The sequence below is a fragment of the Nothoprocta perdicaria genome, unplaced genomic scaffold (genome assembly GCF_003342845.1).
Source record: "Nothoprocta perdicaria isolate Ctin4 unplaced genomic scaffold, notPer1 scaffold_286, whole genome shotgun sequence".
NCBI classification, from domain to species: domain Eukaryota; kingdom Metazoa; phylum Chordata; class Aves; order Tinamiformes; family Tinamidae; genus Nothoprocta; species Nothoprocta perdicaria.
Genome location: NW_020455517.1, coordinates 375,198 through 401,404, shown reverse-complemented (window position 1 = coordinate 401,404; position 26,207 = coordinate 375,198). Strand labels below are relative to the sequence as shown.

Below are 26,207 nucleotides of genomic sequence, written 5' to 3'. Positions count from 1 at the left end.
AATAATAATAATAAATCCAAACCCGAAAGCAAATAAAATAAAATAAAGCTGCTAGCTCAGCTCACTGAGCTGCGAGCGGCCAGAGGGAATAATTCTGCACACATTTCACCCCCCTACACTTTTAATTTATTGCCTGCTCGGTTCCAACGCGGGAGCAGCACGGCTGGTTGCCACAGTAACAGCCGCCGAGCCAGCCTGCTCCAGGCAAAAAAGAAATAATAATAATTAATAACAGTAATGATCTCGCTGCGTGCCATGCTGCGCGGCGCCTGGGATCAGCAGTCCCCCGTGCCCGGCTCCCTGGTGGCACAAAGGGCCCAGTTTCAGCCCGGGCCGCGGTGCCGATTCCTCTGCCCTCCGACTCGGCTATGAAACCGCGCGCCGGCCGCCTGCCCACGCGGAGTGACGGCCGAGTCGGCTCGCAATGGGCTTTCCTGCAAACGGCACCAGTGAAACCCTGCTGGGACCAAACAAACCAGCCCCAGCGCTTGCAATGAACATGCACCTGAAAAATATCGTGCACGGGAGGCCAACGGGAAAGCAGGGGAACCAAAAGAGTTTGCATTTCCCCGGTGAGCAGAGCAGCCTCCGGCGCCAATTCACTTCRTTGCTACCACGGCTCCTCTCCCCCAGCCAAAGCGGGGGGATTTCTAGGGATCAGCCAGCGCCGGCGGCGTTTGCAAACCCACCCTGATGCCTGCAACCCCGCTGGGGGATGGAGGGGGGATAAAGGGAACAAATAACCCTGTCCGGGAATCCCTGCAGTGCCAGGTGAGGGGCTGCAGAGGGGCCCCAGACAAAGGCTGCGTGCGGGCTCATGTGATCCCTGCAGAGCGCGAGCGGCGCCGGCATCACCGCCACGGGCGCCGCGGCGCTCGGTGCCCACGGAGGGGAAAGAAGAAAGAAAAAATTACATAGAGATAAAAAATATAAAGCATTCATATATAAACATATGCATATAAACATATGCATATAAACATATGCATATAAACATATGCATATAAACATATGCATATAAACATATGCACATATAAACATACACACATATATATGTGTATATATATATGTTTGCAGTGCAGGCCCTGGGGAGGGAGGACCAGGTGTTGCTGCCCACCCTGAGCCCACAACGACGCTGTCCCCATGCTGTCCCCATGCCTGTCCCAGCGGGGGTCTGGCCATGGCGGCGAGGCGGCTCCGGCCTCCCCACGGCAGCAAGGAGGCTCCTGCGGGCACGGGAGGGCAGGGGGGCGGTGGGTGCTCCCCTGGGAAAGGCGCTGGGTGGGTGGCAGGTTGTGGCTGTGGGACAGCGGGGGCTCGGAGTCCCCCTGGGCTACCGACCCCCGCGGGTGGGCAGTCCTGGTGGCTAGCAGCCCCGTGGCTCGCAGCACCCCATGGACCCCGGATACCCCCCAAGGCAGCAGCTCCTAGGGCTGGGAGCCCCCAGGACTGACAGCCGTGGCTGTAGGTCCCATGGCTGATGGAAAACACAGCACCCACGCCGGGCAGCCCTCAGGGGAGCCTCCCCGCGGGGCACAGCCCTGCGGCCGGGAGCCCCCCAAGGCCAACAGCAGCCATGGCTCCTAGCCCCCCAGGGCGATGAACGCCCCCGTCGCTGGGAGCCCCAAAGGTGCCTAGGAGCCCTCCAAGGGAACCCCTCCACAAGCCCCMCCGTGGCTACCAGCACCCCCCCCCCGGGCAGCAGCCCCCGGGGGGGTCCCCCAAGCTGGCAGCGACCCCGGCCCCCCCGGATCCCACCTACCGGCGCCGCCCGCAGCGGCATCAGCGGCCGCGGGGCCGGGGGGCCATTTTCTGCGCGCAGCTGTCGCGAGAGCGGCCAGGAGCAGCAGGAGGAGGAGGAGGAGGAGGGAGGGGAGGAAGCGGGGGGGGGGCGGGGAGAGGGGGTTGCTCAGGCCCGGCCCCCGCCCCCCGGCCCGCTCCCCCCGCGCGTTCTCCCCCGTGCGTGGGCGCTGCAGCCGCTTCTGCTTCGGCACCGCGGGGCCCCCGAGCCCCCCGGCCTCCCCCAAAACAGCCTGGGCCCCGGGGAGCACCCCAAGCCCCTKGGGAGCACCCCGAGCCCCTTGAGAGCACCCTTGAACCCACCCCCCCCCCGGAGCATCCTGAGCTCCTTGGAGCACCAGAGGCCCCTCAAGGTTATCCCACCCCCCGGGGAGCACCGTTAACCCCTTGGAGCATCCCAGGGATCTCGGAGCACCCTGAGCTCCTCAGATCACCCCGGTGCCCTTGGAGCACCCTCATTCCCTAAAAGCATCCCAAGCTCCTCGGAGCACTGAGAGCCTCTAGGAGCATCCTGAATCCCCTGAAGTATTCCAGGGCTCTTGGAGCACCCCGAGCCTGTGGGTGCACCCCAGGGTGGAGCATCCCGAGCCTGCAGGAGCACCCCCGGGCTCTCAGGCTGTCCCGAGGCCCTTGGTGCACCCAGGACYCTGGGGACACTCGGGCCTCGCTCCCTGGGGCTCTCGTGCCCGCTGCGCTGTCAGGGGCCCTGGGCCTGGTGGCAGGGAGCCACTCGCCCAGCACCAGCTGCTGGTGGCCCACACTGGGCTCCTTGCGGCCTCACACAGGGGCTGGAGGTGAGAGACAGGGGGTCCTTACTAGATCTCCTGAACATCCCAAGCTGKTTTTTCTCGTTAAACAAGAGCTGAGGCTCTGCCCCCGGGCAGGACTGGCAAAGCTGGGCCTTTCCTGGGTGCCCCTGCGCAGGACGGGTCGGACTTCATTTCCCGGCAGCCTTTGGCTGAGGAAAGAGATTCCCCTGAACAACAACCCCCATCCCACCCCCACGCCTCCCCCCCGTGGGGCCTGAGGAAGGGTTTTGTTTGCCGGGGCAGCGGATGGGCCCCGGGGAGCCAGGGAGGAAGAGGAAGAGGCCTGGCAGGAGGAAGGGCGCCCTGTGAGCAGCGTCACTTCCGTGCCAGCGCCGCGCGGGGCTGCAGGAGCCCGGTCGAAGGGACGAACAGCAGAGGGTTTTGTTGGGGGCAGAGGTGGGGACGAGGGGACAGGCGGGCGCGCAGCGGAGGTGTCCCCTGCGCGGCGCCCAGCCCGCCAGAGCTGCAGGGCAGGGGCAAACCCTGCCGCGGCGGCGCCCTCGCGATGCCAGCCGCCCGCTGCGGGGCTCAGGCCCCTCCATCTCCATTGCCCCCGGGGATGCAGTGCCGGTGGGTTGGGGGACAGGGAATTGGGGCTCCCTGTTGGTCCCCCCAGCAGCAGGATGAACAAAAGCCGCGTCCCCTGTGGCTGCTGCCATCCTCCTCCTGCAGTGGCCCTTGTCACCATGCGGGGACCAGGGCTGGGGCCAAATACCTGTTCTTGGCTCTACTTTGGTGTCAGACATGCTGTGCTTACAATATGGGAACTCTAAGAGCAAAGTCACCGTGAGCATACAGGGTAACTTTATAACCACACTTATCAACAGTAATCCCATTTATGGCCCAGAACCACCGTTAGCAGTGGGACGTGCTGTCTGCGCAGGGAGGTCTAGGGCTGTGAATTCAAGTAGCCGCAGAAATCGGTGCTTTCCAGCAGCACAGAGCTGGCTGGCGGGTATGGGCGGCACAGAGGTGGGTAATGGGCTGAGGAAGCAGCAAAGGGGACAGGGGGCCCAGAGGGTGGCCAGCTCAAAGGGGAAATGGTTATTCAACACCAGCATCAGCAGAAAGAAGCTGGTCAGCCCGCTCCTCGTGCTGGACTCAGAAATGATCTGGRCAAAGCCTGTCTCTGGGGTCTGCAGTGGCTTCCAGGTCACAGGCGGCTGTTTCCCACCATCAGCCTGCCYCGGGCAGGGACATGGGTCTTGCTCAGGTTGCCCGTCTTCATTGGAGATGGGGTGGGAGGATGCTCCTGATGGCCTCCCATTGCACCTGGCTGTGCAAGCACTGGATGGAGCTCAGATCTTCTGCACATAGTTCCCAGGGAAAAGGCCTTCCTTGCCATGCAGTCGCCCTTTCCACCAACCGGAGATATCTGAAGAAGGGAGAAAAGCAACAGATTGAGGTCAAAACCATCTATGCAACACCGACAGGCTCCAAGGCTGAGTGAAAGGGGCTTGTCCAGAGCCGCTGGGGCAGCAGCGCCCGCTGGCTACCTTCCAAGAGGATGTCAATGATGTCCCCCACGTTGAAGCTGAGCTCATCCACGTCCTGCCCCACGTACTGGTACAGCGCCTGGCAGCGAGGGATGGCGACCTTGGGCTGGGGCTTGGGGCGCCCGGCTGGAGGGGGCCGCTGGCTCACGCTTCGTCGCCGTTGCATGCTGCAGGGTTAAGGACAAATGGCGTTAAAAGAGGTGAGGACATCGTAGCTGGACATCACGTTGCAGCCAGGACAGTGTGTAATGCTGGGGCTACACTGCCCTTCCAGCCTTGATCTGCCTGCACCAAAGTGCTGCTCCGTGTCTCCAGCTCAGCACTGCAAAGCAAAAGTCCTCCTGRTCTAGGCCCTGGGAGAACTGATATGGAGAAGACCTAAGGAGAACTCCCAGCATGGCCAGGCGATCTGGAGCAGATCCAGTCGGAGGGAGCCAAGAGGGTGCATTGACCAGGGAGGGAAAAGACAGYGTGTGGGGGCAGCAGGGAGAGGGAGAGGCTGGGCCTGGTCTGGGCTCACTGAGGGGTGTCACCAGAACCTACCCAGCCACCCCCTGGTCGGGCACGTTGAGGAACTCCATGTTCTGCTCAGAAGGGGGCCGCGTCTTCGCCTTACGACTGCTTTGCAAGGGCAGTGCTGCAACTGGTGGTCCCCGTGCCTGCTTCTGGTGTGGCGTGGTGGTGTTCTGCTGCGCCCGGCTGTGGCTGCGGGGGAACTGAGGTGCCCCATTCCTGCAGGTACCTGGAGAACCCCCCCAGAGATGATACGTCATGATGGCAGGGGCCAGGTTAGGGTCTGCCTGTGGGGACTGGCTCTCCGGTGCTGGCCTTTCGGCACTGGCCTTACCCCTTGGCGCTGGTGGGGCACTTCGGGAGGGCGCTGGTGGCCTGTGGCAACCTCTACTCTGCGTCATGCCCTTCCTGGTGGGTTCTGGGGAGACAAAAGTCATGCTGAAATGAAAGTGCATGTGCCTGAGGACGAGGCCATGCCTGGACCATGGTTGGTCAGCCTGCCAGCCCCTTCCACCTGGGTGTTCCTGGCCCTCCCGCTACCTCTCCCCAGTGGGACACCCCGGCACCGGCACTCACTGGAGTTCTTGGGGAGCCCGTCCCCAATGCTGACCGTAAGGGTTTTGCCTCCTGCTTTGAGGGTGGCCATGTCACCCTGGCCTCTCATGAAGGTGACGTTGCGGGTGCCGCCACCGCCCCAGCCCTCCTTCTTCACCCGGAACTGTAGTCTGGAAAATAGAGGCATTGCCATGAGGTGAACATTTGGGATCCCCTCCCCACTGCTGTGGGGTTACAGGACCAGCCYTCCATGGGCACATGTGGGTGGCCTTGAAAGTTTGGGCTGTGCAAGAAAAAAGTCAAGCCCAGACAGTAGYGCTGCCCCACTCCTTACGTGTCTTTGAAGGCGAGGTGCAACTTGCTGCTGGTGAGCTCCTCATAGCGTTTGCACAGCAAGCTGATGAGCTCCGTCTTAAAGATAGACTCCAAGAAATTGTCGGCTTCATTCTCATGGAGGATGAAGAAGTCATCCTGCCTTGTGCTGCTCGGAGAAATCCCCAGGAGGGGAAATGTTAGATACTGGGCACAGGCAATACTCATCCTGACCAGTGCTATCTGGAAACCAGGAGACCCCTCGGAGTTTGGAGTGGGTCAAGCCAAGCCAACAAATTTGGAGGATGACCTAATGGGAAACCTCCCAGGCCTTCAGAGCAAGGATGCAGCCAAGCCTGAAGGAGCCCAGTCTCATGAGTCCCACATCTCTTCCCCCACACCTTGGTGTCATTCTCTGATACCTTCGTCTCCAATAGTGGGTTGGAGATCAGAATTTGGAGAAAGCCCRAGCGATCAGCCTGTTTGRCCTCACTGGGGCTGCTCAAGACCTRTGGCCCCCCTGCAGAGAGCCTTGTGGAGCCACATGTGGTATCAGCTCCATGCTAGGGGACGCACCTCAGCGAGACGCCACTCACAGCCTGGATCTCCACCTTCTTCTTGAGCACTTCCTTGATCTGCCCCTTCTCAGGACCTTTCTTCACCTTCTCCCGACCAATCAGGTACAAGTACTTGGGRGTGAGGATGAAGTCTCTCTTGATGGGCTAGGAATGGGTAGGAGSAGGGGGTGAGGGACACGGGATATGAAGTGCATATTTGCTGGAGGACATGGGACCCAAATGGATCCAMCCGAGCAAATCCATGATGATTCATGAGAATGTGGCGTGGCTTGGACTTTCCCCTCTGCTTCAGTTTACCTTAAATCTCCGGTCGTACTTGGTGACRGAGTCAGCGAAGTCTATCCGCTCCCTCTTGGCCATGAACTGGCGCAACTCCGGCCGTTCCTCCATGCCCAGGTAATCACCCACAAAGTTCCTGTTGATGCTGTTTCTCCTCCTCTCTTTGAAGTTATAGAGGATGTTCGAAGCTGTGTAGGACCCCAAAGTGAAGCTGGTCAAACTTGAGTCTTGCTGGCTGGGCAGCTGAGCCCATGGTTTGGACCACTGTAGCTCAGCACTKGGAGCCTGTGGTGCCAAATGTCTCCTGGCCTTATAGATCTGTCTGCTAGAGCCTCCTGAGACAACCCACAGGCCATGGCAGCAGGACGTGGGGGTCATTTCATGCCATAGAAGACATCTCAGCTGTTTGAACCTTGCTATTTTTAAATAATGTTCATTGCTCTCAAAACCTTGCAAAAAATTGCTCCCAAAACTGTGAGAGGGAGAGAGCAGCMCAGGCTGGGGGGAATTTCCTCTGGATTTTTCGCTGTACCTTTGGAGACGTTGGGAAGTGCCTGCCATGGGAGCTGGCTGATGAACCTRCTCTTTCCTATCTCCCTGCAAACACTGAGCATCTGCTGCCCTTCAGCAGAGCAGAATCCATCTCAAAACTGGCTCCTACTCATCTTCATACCTTTTGGTGGCTATGAAACGGAGAGAGGAAGACAGAGCGGGGCTCTAATTTCTGTCCTGTGGTCCCTATCAGGGCTGGAAGAAGCAAGAAGCCCACTCCCTCCTTTAAAATCCCAGAGGAGACTCCAGGCCTCGCGCTGGGGCTCTCAGCTCTTACCCTCTTCTCGCATCTGCTCGTACTTCCTGACGGCAACGTGTCGCCGCCAGGCCTTCTGGATCACCCGGGCAAAGCCGTCGAACTTGCGCTCCCGCATCTCTTCGAGGAGGAAGAGCTGCACGAGGGGACACGGGGTGCTGAGCGCAGCAGGGATGCGGGTGTCCGCCCAGGATCTCCCTCCCTTCTCCCAGGTATTTGCATCCCCTTCCCTAACTCATCCCAGCATGGTCTGTATTGATGCCCCACTGGACACAGGGATGTCCCTGCTGGAGGCTGGATGGCTGCTGCTCGTTAGGTGCCCTACTGTCCCCTGACACCCATGCAGAGCTGCGCGGTGACAGGTAGAGCTGGGTCACCTACCGATTCGGGGTTCTTGACGAAAATCTTGCTCCGGCCCATCTGATACTGGTCCGGGTCCATGTTAACAGACCGCAGCAAGTGCTGCACACCCTGGCACTCGTCCCCTCGCCAGGAGGGCCATGTCTCCGGGGTGAGGATGGCGTACCTGCCAGCAGAAGGGCCATGAGCACACGGCCTGTGCTCCTGTGTCCCAGCGGCTGGCCCCAGTGGTCGCTCACCGTTGCAAGAACTTGTGGAAGATGCGGCGGTAGGCGAAGCCTGCCCGGCGCACCCGGATGTTCTCCTTCAATCCCAGGTACTCGACTTGGTGCTTCACCCTGTGGAGCCAAGAGCAGCAAGGGAGRTTCTCAAGGTAGGACGAGACCCTGCATTGCAGCTCCGGTGGAGAGGAACTGACGCAGGGATCTGCTCGGCAGCTCGATCCTTGCAGGAGAGCTGGACCCCACCTTGCGTTGGCCTCTAGTTTCATGGGAGCCATGATGCAGAGGTCTCCTTTACCTGCTTTCCTCCCAGTCCCTGGGTTTCTTGGTCTCGTTGGGTTTGATGCAGCGGATGTAGTGTGGCGTGCACTTCATCAGCGTGTTCACCAGGTCGTTAGCCTGTTTCTGTTGCAAAGATTGCTTGGCAGCAATTGGAAACTTTGCTGGGAGCCCAAAACTGTTTTTCTTCCCAGGGAAAGGCAACTACTGTCCTGCAGCCTACAGGACATACCTTGATTTTGGAGCCTGCTGTRGTTGGTCGGCCCTTTTTGTCAGAATCCAGCTTTTCTGGGAAAAGCATCCGGATGAAACCACTGAAAGACAAATAACAGTGAGGGGGTAAGAGCTGATGGGCTCTAGGAAGTGCGGCAAGGGCTGGGCCACCCCAGGAACCTGCACCAGCTCCAGGTTCTGATACCATGAAATGCAGTTGTGAGGCCTCAGTCTGCATCAAGGTTGAGATAGACTCCTCCAAATTTCCCTTTTTATTCAGACCAGCATCCCTGAATTCTGCTGTTGCCGCACCCAATGGGAGATGCCATCTGTCCCCATGAGCTGATGCAGGATGCTGGGCACTGGCCAGAGCATGAGATGGTCCAAGACAGGTTTTTCCCTCTAACTTCAAGGATGCTGTAGCCAGACTGAGACCTCAAGAGATGCCCCTGGGGACYGAGGAGCTCCCCACACTCACTGTTCGCTGCTCTGCATGAGCTCAATCAGGTCAGTGAAGAGCACGTCACGGTTGCGCTCGCAGAAGCCCGTAACATCATAGGAGACCTGGAGAGCCCAGGAGAGAGGAGAGCTCGGGCACCCGGAGGGGCCACGCGGCCGCTGCGGTGCTGCACGTGCATGAGGTGCGTGCCGTGTACCTTGCCTGCGTAGTGGTGGATGACAAAGCCCGAGCTCCAGCTGTTGAAGTGCTCGTGTGTCCCCACAGCCGCCTGCAGTTTCTGCAGCAAGGTCTGGTCGGCTCCTTCTCCAGTCGCGTGCATGGTGGCGCAGACGTCGTCCAGGACACTCATGATGCCGGGGGGGTTCTGGGGGAGGCAGCCATGCCCGGGATGACCCGCGTGTCCCGAGCGAAGGCCTGGGACACTGGGCAGGGCCCAACTTTGTATTTGGCTATAAGTGCCCTGGGCTTCTCTAGGCCRCCTTCCTTTGACCTGCTGCACAGGTGAGGGATGTAGAGCACCTCTCTGGTCCTTCTGCTTGTGCAAGGGTGCTTCCCAGCAGGACTGGCTTTGGCCATCTGGTCTGTACTGCACTGTGTCCGTCTGTCCCCCTGGGGTGTCTTAAGCCTCCCCTGGAGCAGAGGACCCCACTCACCAGCTTGTTCTCGATCAGGTCACACACCACCTTGTTATTGAAGTACTGGATCTGGGTCCACTTGATGCCCTCCTGCACATACTCTTCCTAGGGAAGAGTGGAGAGAGAGAGGTGAGGGCGGCTGCGTGCAGACAGATGGACAYGGGCAGCCTTTCTTCTCCCGTCCTCCTTTCATGAGTAGTGATCCCCTACAATCCGCAAAGTCCCTTGTGCTTGGGCTTTTTGAGCCAATACCTACAAAAAAAGGTGCTGAGCTCTGCCTTCTCTGTCTAGACCAGAGACTAGATTTCTGGGATTTGCCAATGCCTGTCTGATCTTGCTGTATTGCTGCCATCTGCCCAGGACTGGAGAGGTGTCGGGTGCAGGACTCAGGGCTTTGGGCAACTTTATTTCTCCCCACCATGCCCAATCCCCCATACCTGCTCTGCCTTGAGGGTCAGCTCGATGAAGATCTGCTGCAGCTTCTCGTTCACAAAGTTAATGCAGAATTGCTCAAAGCCGTTTTTCTGCACAGTTGCAGAGGGGAATGCAAGAGGAAAAATAAGATGAGATTTAGTTGGTCCCTTTCATGTAGTCAGAAGAGAAGGGGGACGGATGGTCCTCAGCTGGGTTCTACACCAAAGCAACCAGTACCTGGAATATTTCAAAGCCGTAGATGTCGAGCACCCCAATGCTGTACTCCTCGTGTGGCTTCCGCATGGCCCGGTTAATGGACTGCAGGGAGAGAGGGCCCCAACTCCCTTCATCAAGAGCTCCTGCCAGCTTGGTGGATCGTACACTGGAGCAGGTGGCCCCCAATTGTACCCCTTCTCTGCAGGAACACTGCACCCATGTCACCACCTCATGCCCCATTTCTGAGGTCATCTCCAAGGTGTAGCCAGCTCTTCCTATCTCATCTGGTGTGCTCATGACCCAAGCACCAAGAAAAAGCTCTCTGGGCCTTGGCAGAGGACAGGGCTTGGAGTTACYTCCTGCAAAGAAGGGGCACGTGCTACCTGGCTGAAGCAGCCCCATCCACCACACGCCTGTGGGGCCACGCACCTCCACAAGGAAGTCAAAGACCCGCGTGTAGAGGCCTTTGGCCAGGGCATCCCGCGTGTAGGCTGCCTGCTCCACATTGAGGGTCACGTTGATGGACTCCGAGCGGCCGCCCCACTTGCTGTCCATCTTCCTGCTGGTGATCTTGTCGTTGAGCCGCTCCTGGTTGATCCCCAGCAGGTAGGCAGGGAAGGCCAGTGCTGGGCACAGGGAAGGTGGTCAGGGTGGACACCTATCTTAAGGATGCTGCCCGACCCTCCTGCACCCTGGCCAAGCCCAAAAGAGGAAGGGACAACTGCGGACTAGCATCTAGACATGGGGTAGTGCCCTCTACTGCATCACTGCAAGGGTCTGCCAAACAAGACTCAAGGGATCTATCCCCTACCAGTGATTTTCTGCCTATGGCTGTGTCATTTTCTTGCTTACTGTTTCAATCTCCCCATCTCTAAAGTGGGGAAGATGCTGATGCCACCTCTTTCTCTGCTGAGGGATATGTCCTACAAGAAATTTGTGTTTAAGCTCAAGCATCTCTGCTCGTGCTGCTGCACAAGGTGTGCTGGAGTACTCACCGTCGGCATTTTCCACTTGGGCGTAGTTGCCCTCTTCACAGAAGCCAATGTTCCCCAGGTGGAGGATCCCCGCCACGATCTGCAGCACGAGTTGCTGGTCCTCTCTGCAGATGCCGATGACCTGCATGGCGTTCTGTGGGGAGACACAAGTCAGCCCATGTGCAACCGCAGCCAGTGCCCAGGTTGGGGAGCACCCAAGGGTGCTCACGATAGTCTCGTGGAAGTCACTGCAGTCATCAGTGCCATCGACTTGGTAGGTGTCTGACTGGTTCAAGTAGTAGTAATAGTCGGGTGTCATGATGCCCAGGTTCTGCCGCTGCTCCTGGGATGCCCCTTCAATGAGCTGTTGGGTACAGGGAGAGCAGTTGGGGCTGAGTGGTGCTCACGGGTGCCCGTGTAGCTGGTGTGCCCATACCTGGTAGTAGATGTGGAAGTTCCTCTCGTTCTCRTTCTGGCTCACCACACGGGACTTCTCCAGCAGGAAGTTGGAKATCTTCCCTCCATCCGGCTCGCCGCCCCGGCTGAACTGGATTTCGAAGTACTTGCCCTATCAAGGGGACATGTCAATGCTCAGAGCCTGCAGGCACGGCGCTGTCACCTCCTGCCAGGCTCTGGTGGAAACCCTCTGCCTTCGTGTCCCCGTCCCGCCCTGCGGACTCACGAAGCGGCTGGAGTTGTTGTTCCTGACAGTTTTGGCATTCCCGAATGCTTCCAGCAAAGGATTGGACTGCAGGATGATGTCCTTGACGTGCTGGGGATGAGAGGAGAGGACAAGGGTGAGCAGGGAAATGGGAACCGGTGGCATCTCTGAGGTTGCCCTGCCCCAGGAAGATGCCGCCCATGGAGAGGGCAGAGGGATACCGTGGGGATAGAGGGACGCGGTGAAGCAGATTCATGGGAGCGGTACCTGTACTTTCTCTCCACCTCCGGACACTTTGGAGATGTAGCCCATGATGTATTTTGCCGCCACTGTTTTCCCAGCCCCACTTTCTCCACTGTGGAAACACTCAAGCGGAGCGGGAGGGAAGGGTTCAGCAGTGCCTGGCCCACGCGCTAGAGACAGGTCCCCGTGTCCCCAACACGGACCCTTGGGATGGGGGGACACACAGCCCTGGGCTCAGGCACTGCCGAGGGTACAACCCCGAACACGGCCCATGCCGTGGTGGGGCAACTCATATGGCTGGAGCGGTGCCRCGACCCGGATGGCTCCTGCCTGGGAGCAGGAGCACGGGACAGGGCATGGGGCTGCTGCTGCTTTGGAAACATCCTAGGACACAAACGGGGCCGGATCCCGCCACCCACAGCAAATCTGGCATCTCCGGGAGGAGATTCTGGCCTTCTTGGTGCTGGATCCAGGGGGGAAATAGGTGACTTCGGGGCCTGCAGGGGACATCTGGGGACTTGCCCCACACGCCTTAACCTGTTCCTTTACAACACGCGACTGGAAGAGCACAATGTGCAACGCTCATTCCCACAGGGAAAGACAACCCGCTGCCCCGGACGCCAGGGCCCTTCCAGGCACCCCCTGYGCTGCATCACCCACAGCCCTGCGCGGGCCTTAGGTTCTCCCGAGGGCGGGAACCGCCCTGCGCGGCCTCGGCCTCAGCCTCGGCCTCTCTCGTACCTGATGATGACGCACTGGTTCTCGCCGTCGATGAGCATGTTGCGGTACATGTTGTCGGTCAGCGCGTAGATGTGGGGAGGGTTCTCGTACTGCGCCTGGGGAGGGCACACGCAGAGAGGAGCTGAGCGCCGGGCGGCCTCCCCGCTCCGCGGGCCTTAACTGTGCCCGCAGGAGCGGACCTGGAGCAGGGATGGGGCAAGTCCCCTCGGCACAAAAACGGGAGCTCATCGAAGGCATTTTTGCATGTTTTCTCAGCTCTTTGGCGGGGTCTCCCTACAGCAGAGTTAGCAGAATTTGCGCTTATATTGCACGACTTTTTTTGGAGTAGCTTTTGGTCATATTAGCTGCATTTTCCTCGCCTGCAGATTTACTCCTGAATTTCATCCTGGTCCGAAATTGGAACGTTGGCTTGGTCTGAGAATGCTGATTTGTGCAGCAAATGCGTCCAGCTTGCCTCCGTGCGACCCCACATCCCCAATCCCCCCCAGACCTGCGTGCTGTGTCCTCACCGCCCCTTGGTAGAGCTCAATCTCCCGGTCGGTGAAGTAGGGCATCTGCTTGAAGGGGTTAACYGAGATGAGCACCGGCCCGATGTAGGTCTGAGTGGCAGGTTAAGGTCTGTCCAGCGGTCCCTGCTGTCCCCTCTGCTCGCCACCCGCGCACGGACYGAGATGCATCCCCAGCACCCCAAGCAGGAACCTGTGTCCCTGCGGATGCTGCGGAGAGGGATGGAGAGGGAGGAGCCCTTGTTGAGGGCAGGGACGGGCGGGCAGCCTGCTTGCAGCCCCYGTCGAGGGTGCGAAGGGCAGAGGAAGAGGAGCCGAAGGGCAGGAAGAGCGAAGCTGCTGCAGGAAATGCAGACGCGCTGGGTGTTGAGTCAYGGCCAGGCAGCACGCTCTGCACAGCGCGGTGAGAAAGAAAAAGGAAGGTRGAGGATGTGTCTTTTCTCTTCTTTTCCCCTTTCTTGGAGAGAAGAAAAAAATAACCCAAGTGCTTGTGAAGCCTCAGAGCTGCCGCAGGAGCCACGAGGCGCCGCGTCACCGCCGGCCCCGTCCGRCGCGGCGCCTTGTAAGGCCAGAGCTGCATCTTCAGGGAAACCGCAGCCGCTCGCAGCGCCGAGAGCCTGTCCCCTGGTCAAGCAGCTGCCCCAAGCCCCCATCGCCCTGCGCTGCCCTTTGGTGACGGTTTGTGCCTGTCCTAGCACAGCCTAGCAGCTGTGAGCATGGGGAGCGCATGGATGCTGCAGGGCTGCAGCATCCCGCTGGCTCCTTCCTGGGGACAAGGGGACGAACGGTGCGGGAAKGCAGAGCCACCAGCATCCTTGCCTCGGGCAAGGGGACGGATGCTGCGGGGATGTGGAGCCGCYGTGGGCCTTGCTGGGGACGAGTGAGGCGTGAGAACAAGCCAGTGCTGCAAAGCAGGCGCGTCTCGAAGCCCGGCGCCCGGCGCGGAGGGTGCTGGCCCCGTCCAGCCTGCCGTGCTTGGCCAGGGCTGGTGAAACGTGGTGCTGGCAGCACCCGTGCAAAAGCTGCTCTGCATGGCGGCACGGGGCAAAGTCGGGCRGGATGGAGGGGATGAGACCACCCTGTGGTCTGGTGGTGGTGTCTGAACCTGCCTGAGAGCAGCAGAAAGCAAAGGCTAAGCACAAGGGTCCGGGTCTCTATTGCAGTTCTGCAGGGTCACTGCTGATCTGCCACGAGGACAGTTGCAGAGTTTTTCTGCTTGGTATGCCACTGCTGGAGGTGAAATCCCAGGGGCATCGGGGTACTTCATCCCAACTGTGGATGSAGTGTGAAACCATGGGGGGCACCTGAGCGCTGGGGGAGATGGCAGCTTGGAGAGCCATCAGCCATCAGCCCAGGGGACGCAGGAGGCCAATGTGACCCCTGGTTTGACTCTTCCAGAGGATCTTGCAGATTTGTGGAATACGTTGCATGAGGATCTTGGGTATGGCTTTCTTTGCAATCCTCGATGCCTGGACACCGTAAAGGAGAAATCCAAGGGTGGCGCAGGGCAAGTCCTGGGACAGTTGCAGTGACTCTGCAGAGCAGCTCAGCAATGGGGTGGTTTGGTACCCGACAGAGAGGCGGCCCTGAGGTCACCCACTGTCCTGCCGTCTCACTGCACCCGCTGTGGTGCTCATGGGGCCGGCTGAGGTCTCCTCATCTACCTCCTCTGCAACAGCTACCGCTATCCACCTGGGCTAATCCCAACCCCATGCCGGGATCAAGGAAYCCTGGAAGCACCGGGACAGCCCTGGGTTGACCTGCTGGCCTGCAAAGCTCTCGTGCGTGCACCTAGTCCAGGGAAGGATACGAAGATGTAGTCGTCCATAAAGCGCTTCTTGAGGTTCTCCACGATGGCCTCCTCAGTGATCTTGGAGAGCAGCACCATGTCGTCCACGCCGCTCTGCTTGACGTTGTGGCTCTGCCAGTGGAAGCGCTCCTTGCTGCCCTGCGGGGGACRGCGGGCGGCAGCTGCTGAGCCGGCTGCCACCAGCTCTGCAAAGCTCTGCAGAATCCGCTCGGAGCGGGCAAGAAGCAAAAGCCCCTGAGTCCTGTGGGTGGACGAGTGCTCACCCCGCTCAGGCTGATTCCTGCCTCCTGGCACCGGGTTTGCCGGCCAAGCATCATGCACAGGAGCAAACCGGGCACCAAGAGCCCGTTCGCAGGCTCACCCTGCTCACTGAGGAGCTGGGAGGAAAAATAATGTCGTTGCAACCCTGAGGAGGGAAAAAGCGTTTTCTGCCCGTGTTCTGCTTGCAAAAATAACTGGAGGAAAGGCAGAAATCAGAAGGCAGTGCAGAGGTGTTGGCCTGATGCAGTGTGGCCTCAGCTCGCTGCTCCCTGCTGGCAGCCAATGCAGCTGCCAGGCAAGGGTGGCAGCCCAGGGTGCAGGTGACAGCGCCCCTTGGGCAGCGCTTCCTGCCCGCCTGCGTGGCTGCATCTCTCCGCTTTTGCCCTGGCCGCAGAGCTACAACGCCTGGCTCCATCCCCTCGCAGCAAGCAGGGTGGAAGGCGAATGCCGTGAGCTGCAGCTGAAGCCACTGCAGGGCTAGAGCAGACCCTTGCTGGGCACCGCGGGGGAGATTGCATCTTGCAAATAACAGCGAAAGCAAACACACACGGAAAAGCCCTCCCGTCCTCACTGCAACAAAGGAAACTTGTGCTGCAAGGTGCAAAGTTGTGGGCAGCCTTTGTGCAACAGGCRCCCAAGGGCCAATGGGCACCCCAGGGCATGACAGCAGCCGGAGCCAGCTCAGCACGCCCCTGGGTTTCCTCTTTTCAGTCAGAGCTCTCCAAGCCCTGATTTCACTTCTCTTCCTCCCACCCATTGCCCCAGCCTTTACCTCCTTCCATTTCCCCTTTTTGGCGCTTCCCCTTTTTTATCTGCCAGGCTTTGGGCTTTCAGGCCCTGCTGCGTTACTGCTTGGCCAGGTCAGGAAGGGTCTGTGTGCCCGGGAGCTGCTTTTACCCCTGATTTCTGCCTGGCAGTCCTCACTGCCCAGCCTTGTGTCCCCTGGTTTGACACAGGGTGCCAGGATTTAACACGGGCCTCATAGCCGCAGCCTGCCTCATATGGTGCCTGCCTCAGCAAAAGAAGCTAATAAATAAATAACACCCCAAATGCAACTCAGAGCCCCCAAACCAATGGAGCGGGAGCTGCTGAGGGCTCCCTGCTGGGTGCCCTGTGCTGCGGCACCAAATTAAGGCAAAACCAGCAGCGTTTCCGGTGTCGCAACCTTGGTGCTTCTGAGCTGACAGACGTCTTTCTTTTTCCTGAAGACCTGCAATTAGCCGTGAACGCCCTGGCGCAGAGCGGGGCGCTCCCGGGGAGCCCCTGGCCCTGTGCTGAGCGGGGAGCACGACCATGCGGCAGCGCAGCCCGCGCTCGGCTCTCCCCGGAGCGCCGGTGGCCCCACGGAGCAGAGCTCGAGGCTGGCAGCTCTCGGCAGGWTTTTTTTTGGAGAAAGGGCCAGTCTCGGTGCAGCCACCACCCCCCGAAACCCTGCGGGAGCAGCGCCGGCCGTCACGGTGGTGGCAGCCTCCGCGGTGGGTCGTAGGTGCCAGTGGCACCCACGGGGCTGGGGCGCGCGAGGGCTGTTTGGCCACAGGGCTGTTTCCCCCCTGCTCCTTCTGCTCCCTCCTGCTTGTGTCCGAGCGCCCTGGCACCCCAGGGACACCCGCACGGCTCTGGGGCCGTCCCGGCCTCCCCGCTCAGCTCTGGAGCAACCTGCAGCTCCAAACGGGGCTGCTGCCGCTGCAGGGTCCCAGGCGCCGCCACCAGCCCCGTAGGAGGATGGGAACCGACACCTCCAGGAATCAAAAAAGCAAAAGCTCCTTCCAAAAGAYGCCCCGGACCCACTCAGCCGATGGGTGCAAACAGGGTCCCGGCAGCTGGGTCTGCGCGCGGAGGCAGCCAGCACCTGCTGCTGCCCTCGGCACAGGGCGGCTCTGGTGGCCCCTGTCTGCTCCTTCACCTGCAGGTGCCACCGTGGGGACCAGAGCAGCGACAGGGGGGCCAAGATGGGCTGCAAGACCCGGGGCTGCAAGACGGCGTCCTTGGGGTGCAGAGAGAACAGGGGCTCGACGTCCCCCCACCCGGCACAGGGGCACCCATGACCGCAGCACTCACCATGGTGGCACCGCAACGCGGTCGTCCCTACGTCCTGCCCCGGCCGGGGGGCTCTGTGGGTGTCCGGGGGGGCCTCCACTCACCGGGGTGCCATCCCCTGCCCCTCGCCTGGTGTTTCTGCCTCGGCTACAAATTGCAACTGGTTTTTTCTTTCCTCCTCCTCCCACTTCCTCATAGAGCCGAGCGGCTCCGTGGGGGCAGGGGCCGCTTTCCCTGGGGGGCCTTGGGGTGTCCCGGGTGCCTCGGCCGCCCGCAGGTGCCGTGGGCTCCCGGCCCTGTGGGTGCAGGGGGCACTGGGGACGCCCCAACATCTGCAAAACCCTTTCCCCCACCCCGGGGTGCTGCCTGCTGGGAGGGGCTGGGGGGGCACTTCGCTTTTAGGAGAAAAGCTTTTTCTTTTTTTTTTTTTTCTCCCTGATTGGGGTGCTGCTTTTCCTGTATCTTCTCCCGTATCTTTTCCCGTGTCCTTACGCCCCCCTGGAGCTCCGTGGGGCTGCCGTCGGGGGGCCCGCGGGGCTGCTCGCGAGATGTCGGCAGCGCCTCCGCTCCTGGGTGGAGAGTCTCCTGGTTGCCCTTTCTTGCAAAAAACTAACATTTCAACCTTGCCATCGGGGCGCAAAGTGAGGCTGAAGCTGGATGTGAGCAGAAGCCAGGGATGCAATGCAAGTAAAAGCCTCCAAAATCTCTTACTGGGCTAAAACACCAAAATGGTTTTGGCGAATCCTCCTTGTTCTAAAACCAAGGCAGCAGTTTTGGACATCCCAACGGAGACACGGAACCCGTGGGGCCTTTGAGCAGAAATGGCTGCTTGGTTCGGATGGGCCCCGAAGTCCCCCCGGGAGAGAGGGCGCCAAAGGCTTTGGATGCATCTGACAGCGGTGCCGGATTCCCAGCAGAGCCGCATCGACCCGTGCCGAGGGCCGCGGCCGGGCCGGGGTCTCGGCCAGGGCAGCTCGCGCGGCTGCTGGCGGCTGGTGCCCGGGCCAGGATTGCGGCCACGGCGGAGCCCRCGCCCTGCTCCGCGCCCTGCCCTTCATCCCTGGAGCTCGGAGACGTCGTCCCAGCTCCTCCTCTGCTGCTCGGACGGGCTGGTGGGTGCAGAGGAGATTGGGGAGCCCTGTGGATTCAGCAGGGCCCCGTGCACCGCCAGCTCTGGCCTTCCCGCCGCAAGCGAGGCGCGCGCCGGCTCGTCACCCACTCGAGGTCCTGCCTCGCACCCTTGGCCACGGGCAGGAGACATCCGAGACGAGCTCTGATCCCCACGGGGAGCTCTGGAACCCCCCGGCAGCCCCATGCGCGGGTGCACAAGGAGCAGCTGGGAGCCCCCAGCCCAACCACTGCCCCAGCACCGGCTGCCGGCAAAAAAACACACGGGGAGCCGCAGCTGYGCCCAGGATCGTAGCTACTCCTTTATTATAGATCATGCCGTTACGCCGCTCCTCCTCAGAGTTAGTATTTTAAACATTTTTTCATTATATATATCTATATAAAAAGGTGAAAACACCCCCCCACCCACTCCCTTTCCCCCACCCCCAAATGCCAGAGGGAGCACCGTGCCGAGAGGGAAGACAAATCCGGGCCTGCTCGGCAGCCAGGCGGGATGTGTTCAGCACCAGAGAAGCGGCGGCTGCCCGAGGAGCAGGGCTGGGAGCCCCTGGCGTCGCTCAGCGCGGGCTGTGCCCAAGGGGAGAGCACCCAGCTCATCCCTGCGCCCTATGGATGCTGCGTGACGGCGGCTCGGATGAGCTTTTCCATCTCTGTGATGCAGAAAGGCCTGAAAATAATCACAATAATAATAATAATCAAGCAGATGCTTTGTACATTGGAAACCCAATCTCCTCCGGCCCGCTTTGCTCCTGCAGCCACGCGGAGGGGCTGGCGCCGGCTTGGGCTGGGAGGAGGATTTCAAGGCTGCTCTTCCCAGCACTGGAGGCTCCTGGGGGACCCGCACGGGGACCCCACGGCCATGGTGGTGCCCGGGGGCAGAGCACCTTGGGTCCCATTTCATGGCTGGCAATGGGACCGTGGYGAGCCCTCTGGCATCCAGCCTTCCCGCAGCCCGGAAGGGCTCCGACTCCCACCAACCAAGTGTGTGCCGGGCCCGGACCTCGGCGCACGGTTGGAGATGGCAGGAAAAATGGGGCAATCTGAGGACATTCAGGGGGTTTATTAGCCCCTGGTGAGATCAGTGCTGCTGCTCCGCTCCCTGCACGGCTTGCTCTCCACCACCTGCTGCAGGACAGGTGGTGGGTGCAGATGCAGAAGACRAGCTCCCTCCTGCCGCCCTACAGAGTCTCTGGCCTTTGCACAGAGGCCAGCAGCACTGAAACCTCCTCCTGGTGTCTCCGGCGATGCCCCCGGGGAATGCACCCGTGGACAGCACCCTCAGCTTCTCCCTGGAGATGCTCTGCGCTGGACCGTGATACCCCGCGATGCCTTTGGGGTACAGGTACCCAACAGGGAGAGGCAGGAATGGGGCTGATGGTACCATCTCCGTGGCCGTTGGCTGGTGCCTGCAGGACCTCGGTCCCCTACTAAATAAATAACAATGTCAGAGTTTCAAGTAACACCCTTGCTGCCGCGTGCCGCCCAGTTTCTGCCCCTCCTGCCGGCTCCTCGCGTGCTTGACCACGGCGCTCTCCGGAGCGGCGGCAGTGCTTTAACTGGGATCCTGCCATGGGGGTGCTCGGGAAGGAAGTGTGCGCGTCCTCGGCGGATGGGCTGGGGTGACACCAGCTCCCACCGGCAACATGACAAACATCTGTGTTGGATCCAGGGAAGATTCCCGGGGCGGAGAGGAAGAGCATGGCTCGGCTGCCCTCCGGGGTAGCTTGGGCCTTCCAGTTTTCCCACGGGGGTGATTTTGCTCTGTTCCTAGTGGCCCTGGCACGTTTTACAGCACATCTGTCGGAAGTAGGTCCGGCTGCAGAACTTGAACTTCAGGACGAGCGGGCAGTAGGCCACCTTGTTCACATCCTTGCACTCTGCGTGGGCAACACAGGAAAATGGGCTCAGAGCCCTGCTGGGGCGCGGAGCCGCTCGGAGCACCCTGGGTGCCTTGGCTCAGCTCCCCACACACACGGGGTCCGCRTCTGCCCCGGCCCAGCTCCTCACCGTCAGGGTTGTCCGTGGGTCCGGACTCGCACTTGGTCTCGCACTGCTGCATGCCGGGCGGCTGCAGGGTCTCCGCGCAGTCGCTGGACGGCTGCCCGGTGTGGGCCAGGCACTGGACGGAGCGTCTTTGCTGGCCGAGGCCGCAGTGTGCGGAGCACTGCCGGGGAGGAGCACAGCACAGGGCTGCAGCGGCCGCCGAGCGCGCCGGAGCCCCGCGGAGCAGGGCAGCCCTTGGGAGACGGGACACGGGCTCCACGTGCCGCGGCCCCACGGGCGGCGCGCACCCGTGGGCACAGGACGGTGCCAGCCGTGCCAGCGCAGCAAGGCTGGGCCTGGCGGCCGAGCTCTTGGTGACCACCAGGTGTCCCGAGAGCTGCACCCTGGCCTGTGCCAGCCGCCTCCTGCTCTAGAGCCAGGCCCCCACCGTCCTCCTCCCACCCGCCRTCCTGAGGGGCACCCCTGCCCGCCGGCCTCCACCCACCCTCGCTGGCGGGTGCAGGGCCTCCAGCCTGTGATGAGCGGCTGCAGGCCCCATCTAGACACGGCTCCCCCGGCAGGACRCCCCTCCTTGCCAGTTATCAGACAGGTTTGAAGAGCCACATCTAAGGGACTGRTCCAGAAAGGGCCTGAGGATGCCAAGGCGGCTTACAGAGAGGAGGTAAAGACCATGRAAGCAAATACCATTTGGCCCTTTTACCCCTGTGGATCTTATCAGCCACACGCAACAGTTCATTTTTGACCCCTTTGTTGCCTTTGCACATGCAGAGCAGAGGGTGCCCAGCAGCATGGAGCTGGCTGGAGAGATCAGCTTTGCCTGGGAACACGGCAGGAGCAGTGAGGTTACTGCCACCAGGGCATTATCAGGTATTTATGGTACCATGCTGCAAATGCTGGTGCTCAGACACCCCTCCAGCAGGCTCAGAGCTGCCACRTCAGGCAGATGTAGGGAGAGCCCCRTGTCACGTCGACATGGTGACCCACCCACGAGATGCCCACATTGCCACGGACCAGGGGCTCGCAGGCGAAAGGTTCAGGAGCATGAGGTTGGATTTCAGGGGCGGRAGCTATTTCTGCAATAACCCCACAGAAAGAAGAGCAGTACCTCTCCCCACTCGCCRGTCACCCAGCGTGGGGGCGGGCAGCGCCGCAGGTTGCACCTCATGCTGGCCGGGGGCTTGGAGCCTTCAGGGCACTGGGAGGCGGGCAGTGTCGCGCTGTGGTCACCGCTCTTGCAGAGCACGATGCGGTGGCGGAAACCTGGCCCGCAGCTGGGGGTGCACTGCAAAGAGAGGAGACGTTTGCTCGGGATGGGCAGTGAAGAGCMGGCACGTACCATGCGCTCTCCCCAGCAGCGGTCCAGTCTAGCCCATCTCCTTACCTACCAGCAGATAATGGCCCAAGTTAGGCTCTCCACAGGCAACACCCACCACCAGCAATCTATGCTCCTGAGGAAGTCACACAAGATGGCATCAGAGAGCCGAGGACAGAGACGAGTGCTTACCTCTGACCAGTCCAGAGCGACCCATTCTGGGGGGCACGTCTGGTTGTTGCAAGGCTCGAGCATCTTGGGCCGTGGCTGGGGGCARGAGGCGTCATCCAAGGTCTTCTCCTCGGTGGTAGAGATCTTTCGTTTGCAAAAGACGCTCCGTGTGCGGACACCCTCGTTGCAGGTTCGGCTGCATTCAGACCAGTTCCCAATAACCCAGCTGGAGACACGGAGAACATGGAAGCTCACAATGTGCAAGGTGATCTGCGGTTGYGTCTGGGGCCATGCAGCCCTATTGCTGACCTGGCTACAGCCTCCCAGGTAGCTCTGCCTGGACCACTGACCAATCAAGGGAGGAGTAGGGAGAGTTTCCTGAGGACAGTGCTGAGAATCAGCTCTGTGCCAGAAGGTCTGGATGTGGAGGGTTCCTATTCGCAAGGAGCACAAGGACAAGGAAGATTTCATGCTACAGAGATGTGTTTTGGCCATCACATTCCTGGGGTCTTCCTGTCTCTGCAGAGTTTCTCCCAGAGAGTTAGGGTCACCCTGCCCTGGAGATTGTGGCAGAGGACTCTGACTTGGGAAGGAGACAAAGATGGGAAAATTTCACTCAGTCCCAGGATTTGTGTCAAATATTATTCTCAGCCTTCTTCTGTATACTGGCTTTTCCCCTAGGCTCCCTCTGCCTGCCCCAAGCCGTGATACTCACGCTGGCGGGCACGGTTCGATGTTGCACGGCCTCTGCCGCTCCGGCATTTTGGTTTCGGGGCTACAGAAATGGTTGAAGACAGTTGAGCTGTCGGAGAGTTTCTTGCACACGACAGACTGGATTTGGCTGCCTGACGAGAGAAGAGGCCAAGAGAGAGACGGAGAGCAAGACTGAGGCTCAACTGGCTGGATGGGCTGAAAGCTGGTTAGTCTAGGCAGGACCCTGCGGGCTTTGTAGAGGGGAGTAGGATCAAGGCATTGCTGGGATGTCAGTCTGGAATAAATCTGTTCTAACCCTTGCTCACTTCCTAGGCAAAGTTCGGGGCCACATCTGGAAAGAGAGATGAAAAGATCTTTGGCACTTCCTTTGCTGAAATCCAGGACACAAGGCCAAACTGGTCCCTTGACTTAAGTAGGAAACAGGATTATACTTTGCTCTGGAAACTACCTCTCTTTTCTTCTGAGTCCTGGTTCAGCCACTTGTAGCCAGGATCTCAAGGGACATCAGATGTGGCACATAAAAATCTTGCTTCCGTTCCCACAGGAACTAGCCCAAGGGATCAGGAAAACATCAGTTCACAAACACATAGGTGTTTGTGGCCAGCTAATCTGCCTTTCATTACCCAAGCCAATGAATTTCAAGCCCATCGTGCCACCCTTCACCATCTTCACCRCCTGCACCTGCAGTCCAGCCCAAGAACATTATCTGATTTGTTTATCCAGATACACTGTCCGCTGACTGACACCAGGTCATGAGTGGCTGAACGTAGAGTGGGAGTATATAGAATATATAGAATATATAGAAACCCTAGAGTAAAACAGATGGCTGTGCCCCATCTTTTATGGCCCAGACACTGTGAGTGGGAGTCACAGAACTGAGGATACATGTGTCCTCTCCAGCCACCACATGATGAAACCACTCACCCCCTGCACATAGTGCTGAGCATTTGGTCCACGGGGTGTAGTGCCAGGAATACTGGTTTGAGGCATCCCTGCTGATGGGGGCGTTGAACTTGTACCGAATGCCCTGCAGCTCTGTCCGCACAAGGACCTGTGGAGAAAGGCACCACCAACACCTCAGTGTCACTGAAGCCCAGGCCGGACAGGAGTGTCCGGGGGGCGTCGGAGCCCTTCCAGCTTGACACGGCAGCCCCCAGTGGTAACCACGGCACAGCCATAATGGCAACAGAGACACCATCACAGATGGAGATCCTGTGCGCTTACAGATCAATCTTATTCAAAAGCCTGGCAGATCCAGGGAGGAAGATCTGAGAAGACAGTCAAATTTACCTTTGATTGGTATGTCCCTTTTACTCAGACAGCAACGACAGAGGCAGATAGCATCAATCCCCAGGTAGTCACCACACGAGCGAAAGCGCTGTTACCAACCATGACAAAGAGGGTGATGTTGGTGGGCCCCAAGGCCTCCAGCGACTCAGGCTCGTCCGGGGACCTCCTGTAGTGGAACGTTGTGCCTGCAACGTCGAAGCGCCTTGGAGGGTCGATGGAGAGTTTCCCATTGATGTAATATTCGCCGTTTTCTCCTCTCAGAGCTGGAGGGACAAGGGGAAAAGGGGTTAGCAGGAAGACTAAATGTGCCTGTATCTAGCTTTGGCCCAGCACTTTACATCTATCGGTCTCAGAGCCTTGTCACAGCCGAGGGTAAATGCGATGAGCCTTGTTTCATGGTGAGGGGATAGCCAGGCCGAATAAAATCAAGTGCCAGGGCTTAAGTGCCAATTAAGGCCACACATAACATCCCTTGCGGAGACAGGATTAACGCGCCTATCTCCTTGCTCTGGCACTCTCAGTGCTTGCGCTGTGGAAGGACGATGGTACGGGGAGAACTTGCACATCTGGCAGTGTGACCAGCAGCGGCCACAAAGCCAGGGGCCAATCCAGCCATACAAGCCAGGGGCCAATCCAGCTGTACAAGCCAGGGGCCAATCCAGCCATACAAGCCAGGGGCCAATCCAGCTGTACAAGCCAGGGGCCAATCCAGCTGTACAAGCCAGGGGCCAATCCAGCCGTACGCGCCAGGTCTTGGCTGCTGAGGCCCGGGGAAGAGGCTGGTGCCCAGGAGCCCTGGCTGGCTGTTGTGGTTGCCCGAGTGAGTCGCTAGAGGGAGATGGCCTGGCCCGCTCCGCCTCGCCTTGCCGCGCTCTCCCAGCTCTCTCCCACAGCCCCTTCCACTGGGATGCACTTCCCTTGCTGCACTCACAACTCCTGACAAGCTCACTGCCCCGATGCTCCGGGGCGGGAGGATGTTCTGTGTTGGCTCCCTCGCCTCCCACCTGGGGTGGAGGGACACGTCTCGGAGGACTGCTGTAGCAGTGCATGAGAGCTTGGGCTATGGCTTCAGTGCACACAAATTCGGCTCCTGTGAGCACAGGGAGTCCCCAGTTTCCCTAAGCCAGGCAGGGAGGGATGCAGCATCCCCGAACCCCAGGTGGTGACATCCCACCAGCTCTAGCATCCAAGTGGGCATCCTGTGCATCCTGTGCATCCTGTGAGCAGGAGCTCACAGAGAGCTGCCCTGGCCACCCATCCATGATCGCTGGGCATCGCTTGCAGGACAGAAAGAGAAGACAAGAGGAGGGAAAAAAAAAAACCACTGGAAAAGCAACAAGCTAGAAACTCTTGCTAATTGAGCCCAAAGCAAACGTGAGCACAGCTATTTTTAATCCTCTGCAATGTCCCCCTGCCTCCCACCACAGCCAAGCCTCCCACCCCAAGCCCATTTTGTGCTGCACAGGGAGGTTTTCCATGCTGGGCTTTCCTCACACGCGGCTACCACAATCAAAAGGGCTTTGGCAGGACAAAGGGATTTCGGTGCCACTCAGCTGCTCCTCACCTAAATAGTTGACGGAGAGGTTCAGCTCCCGGATGTCGATGTGGACAGAGCCCTTGGGAATCTGGATCACCTCCTCGTACCCTGCGAAACCCCAAGGGAAGGTGAGCAGGGATGCTCAGCCTCCGGGCCCAAAGCTGGGGTCTGCCCCTACCCTACACAAGTGCTGAAATGCTATGGGAGGCCGTTAGGTTGTTCAGTGACCTACCATGGCTAAATGGGAAAAATGCCACACTTGTGCCACCCGTTGAGGTGAGGAGGTGGCCCGCGTCCAGGACTCGGCACAGGACTGCAAGGAGTTAGCCAAAGTATAACTGGAGGGCAGCGTGAGCTGGGAATGTGGAACAGAGCTCAGTGCTCAGCACTGGGGAATTGGAGCTCAGCAGCGTCTGGGGTTTGGGCAGTGGACAGGAGTGATTTACTTCCAACCATGTGGGACGTTCCTCTGGGACATTTCCCTGTTTGTCCCTGTGCCATGTCCCCAGGAGCAGGCTGAGTCCCTGAGGCGACCCAGGGCCCAGCAGGACAAGGCAAGGGGGACACGGGGGGACCTGCTGTGCTGGCCGCTCTGTACCTCCCTCTGGCAGGGACTGGTTGAAGATGCCCTCAATGGTCTCACAGGTGCTGCCATCTCCCCCGCACAGGCGACACTTGTCTTCCTTTGAGTCGGAGCCCAGGACACGGTCACAGCCCACATGCTAGAGGAAGAAGCAGAAGGGAATTAGCCATCCTGGTGGGGTGCCTTGTTCTCCATACACTTCACTGGYAACACCCTGAGGAACAGCAGACTCCTTTGCACTCCCTTTCCTTTGCACTCCTTTTCCTTCTCTACTGCTCCTTATACCAGGG

The 26,207-nt window shown here is 59.8% G+C and overlaps 2 protein-coding genes across 2 annotated transcripts in view; both read right to left on the bottom strand.

The window, feature by feature from the left end:
- Positions 1–3,499: 3,499 nt before the first annotated feature.
- MYO1F (myosin IF) lies at positions 3,500–17,226 on the bottom strand. Its single transcript, XM_026041486.1, has 28 exons — positions 17,200–17,226; positions 14,881–15,018; positions 13,074–13,163; positions 12,565–12,659; positions 11,848–11,935; positions 11,602–11,691; positions 11,356–11,487; positions 11,149–11,283; positions 10,941–11,073; positions 10,375–10,571; positions 9,967–10,047; positions 9,753–9,839; positions 9,334–9,420; positions 8,877–9,044; positions 8,699–8,784; positions 8,240–8,321; positions 8,027–8,133; positions 7,747–7,845; positions 7,529–7,673; positions 7,169–7,283; positions 6,358–6,527; positions 6,059–6,204; positions 5,505–5,651; positions 5,192–5,340; positions 4,950–5,033; positions 4,646–4,844; positions 4,103–4,269; positions 3,500–3,981 (listed from the first exon to the last, which is right to left on the bottom strand). Exons 1-28 carry the CDS (start codon positions 17,200–17,202, stop codon positions 3,905–3,907), a joined length of 3,297 nt encoding a protein of 1,098 aa, XP_025897271.1. The 5' UTR covers positions 17,203–17,226; the 3' UTR covers positions 3,500–3,904.
- A 2,824-nt stretch (positions 17,227–20,050) lies between these two features.
- ADAMTS10 (ADAM metallopeptidase with thrombospondin type 1 motif 10) overlaps positions 20,051–26,207 on the bottom strand; it is a 38,705-nt gene continuing 32,548 nt past the window's right edge. Inside the window, exons 16-24 of the mRNA XM_026041498.1 lie at positions 25,933–26,056; positions 25,362–25,442; positions 23,897–24,060; positions 23,432–23,558; positions 22,509–22,638; positions 21,815–22,019; positions 21,416–21,592; positions 20,314–20,470; positions 20,051–20,183 (exon numbers count right to left, since the gene is read on the bottom strand). Of these exons, the coding sequence (XP_025897283.1) occupies positions 20,074–20,183; positions 20,314–20,470; positions 21,416–21,592; positions 21,815–22,019; positions 22,509–22,638; positions 23,432–23,558; positions 23,897–24,060; positions 25,362–25,442; positions 25,933–26,056 (1,275 nt within the window). The 3' untranslated portion in view covers positions 20,051–20,073. The remainder of the gene's footprint in view (positions 20,184–20,313; positions 20,471–21,415; positions 21,593–21,814; positions 22,020–22,508; positions 22,639–23,431; positions 23,559–23,896; positions 24,061–25,361; positions 25,443–25,932; positions 26,057–26,207) is intronic.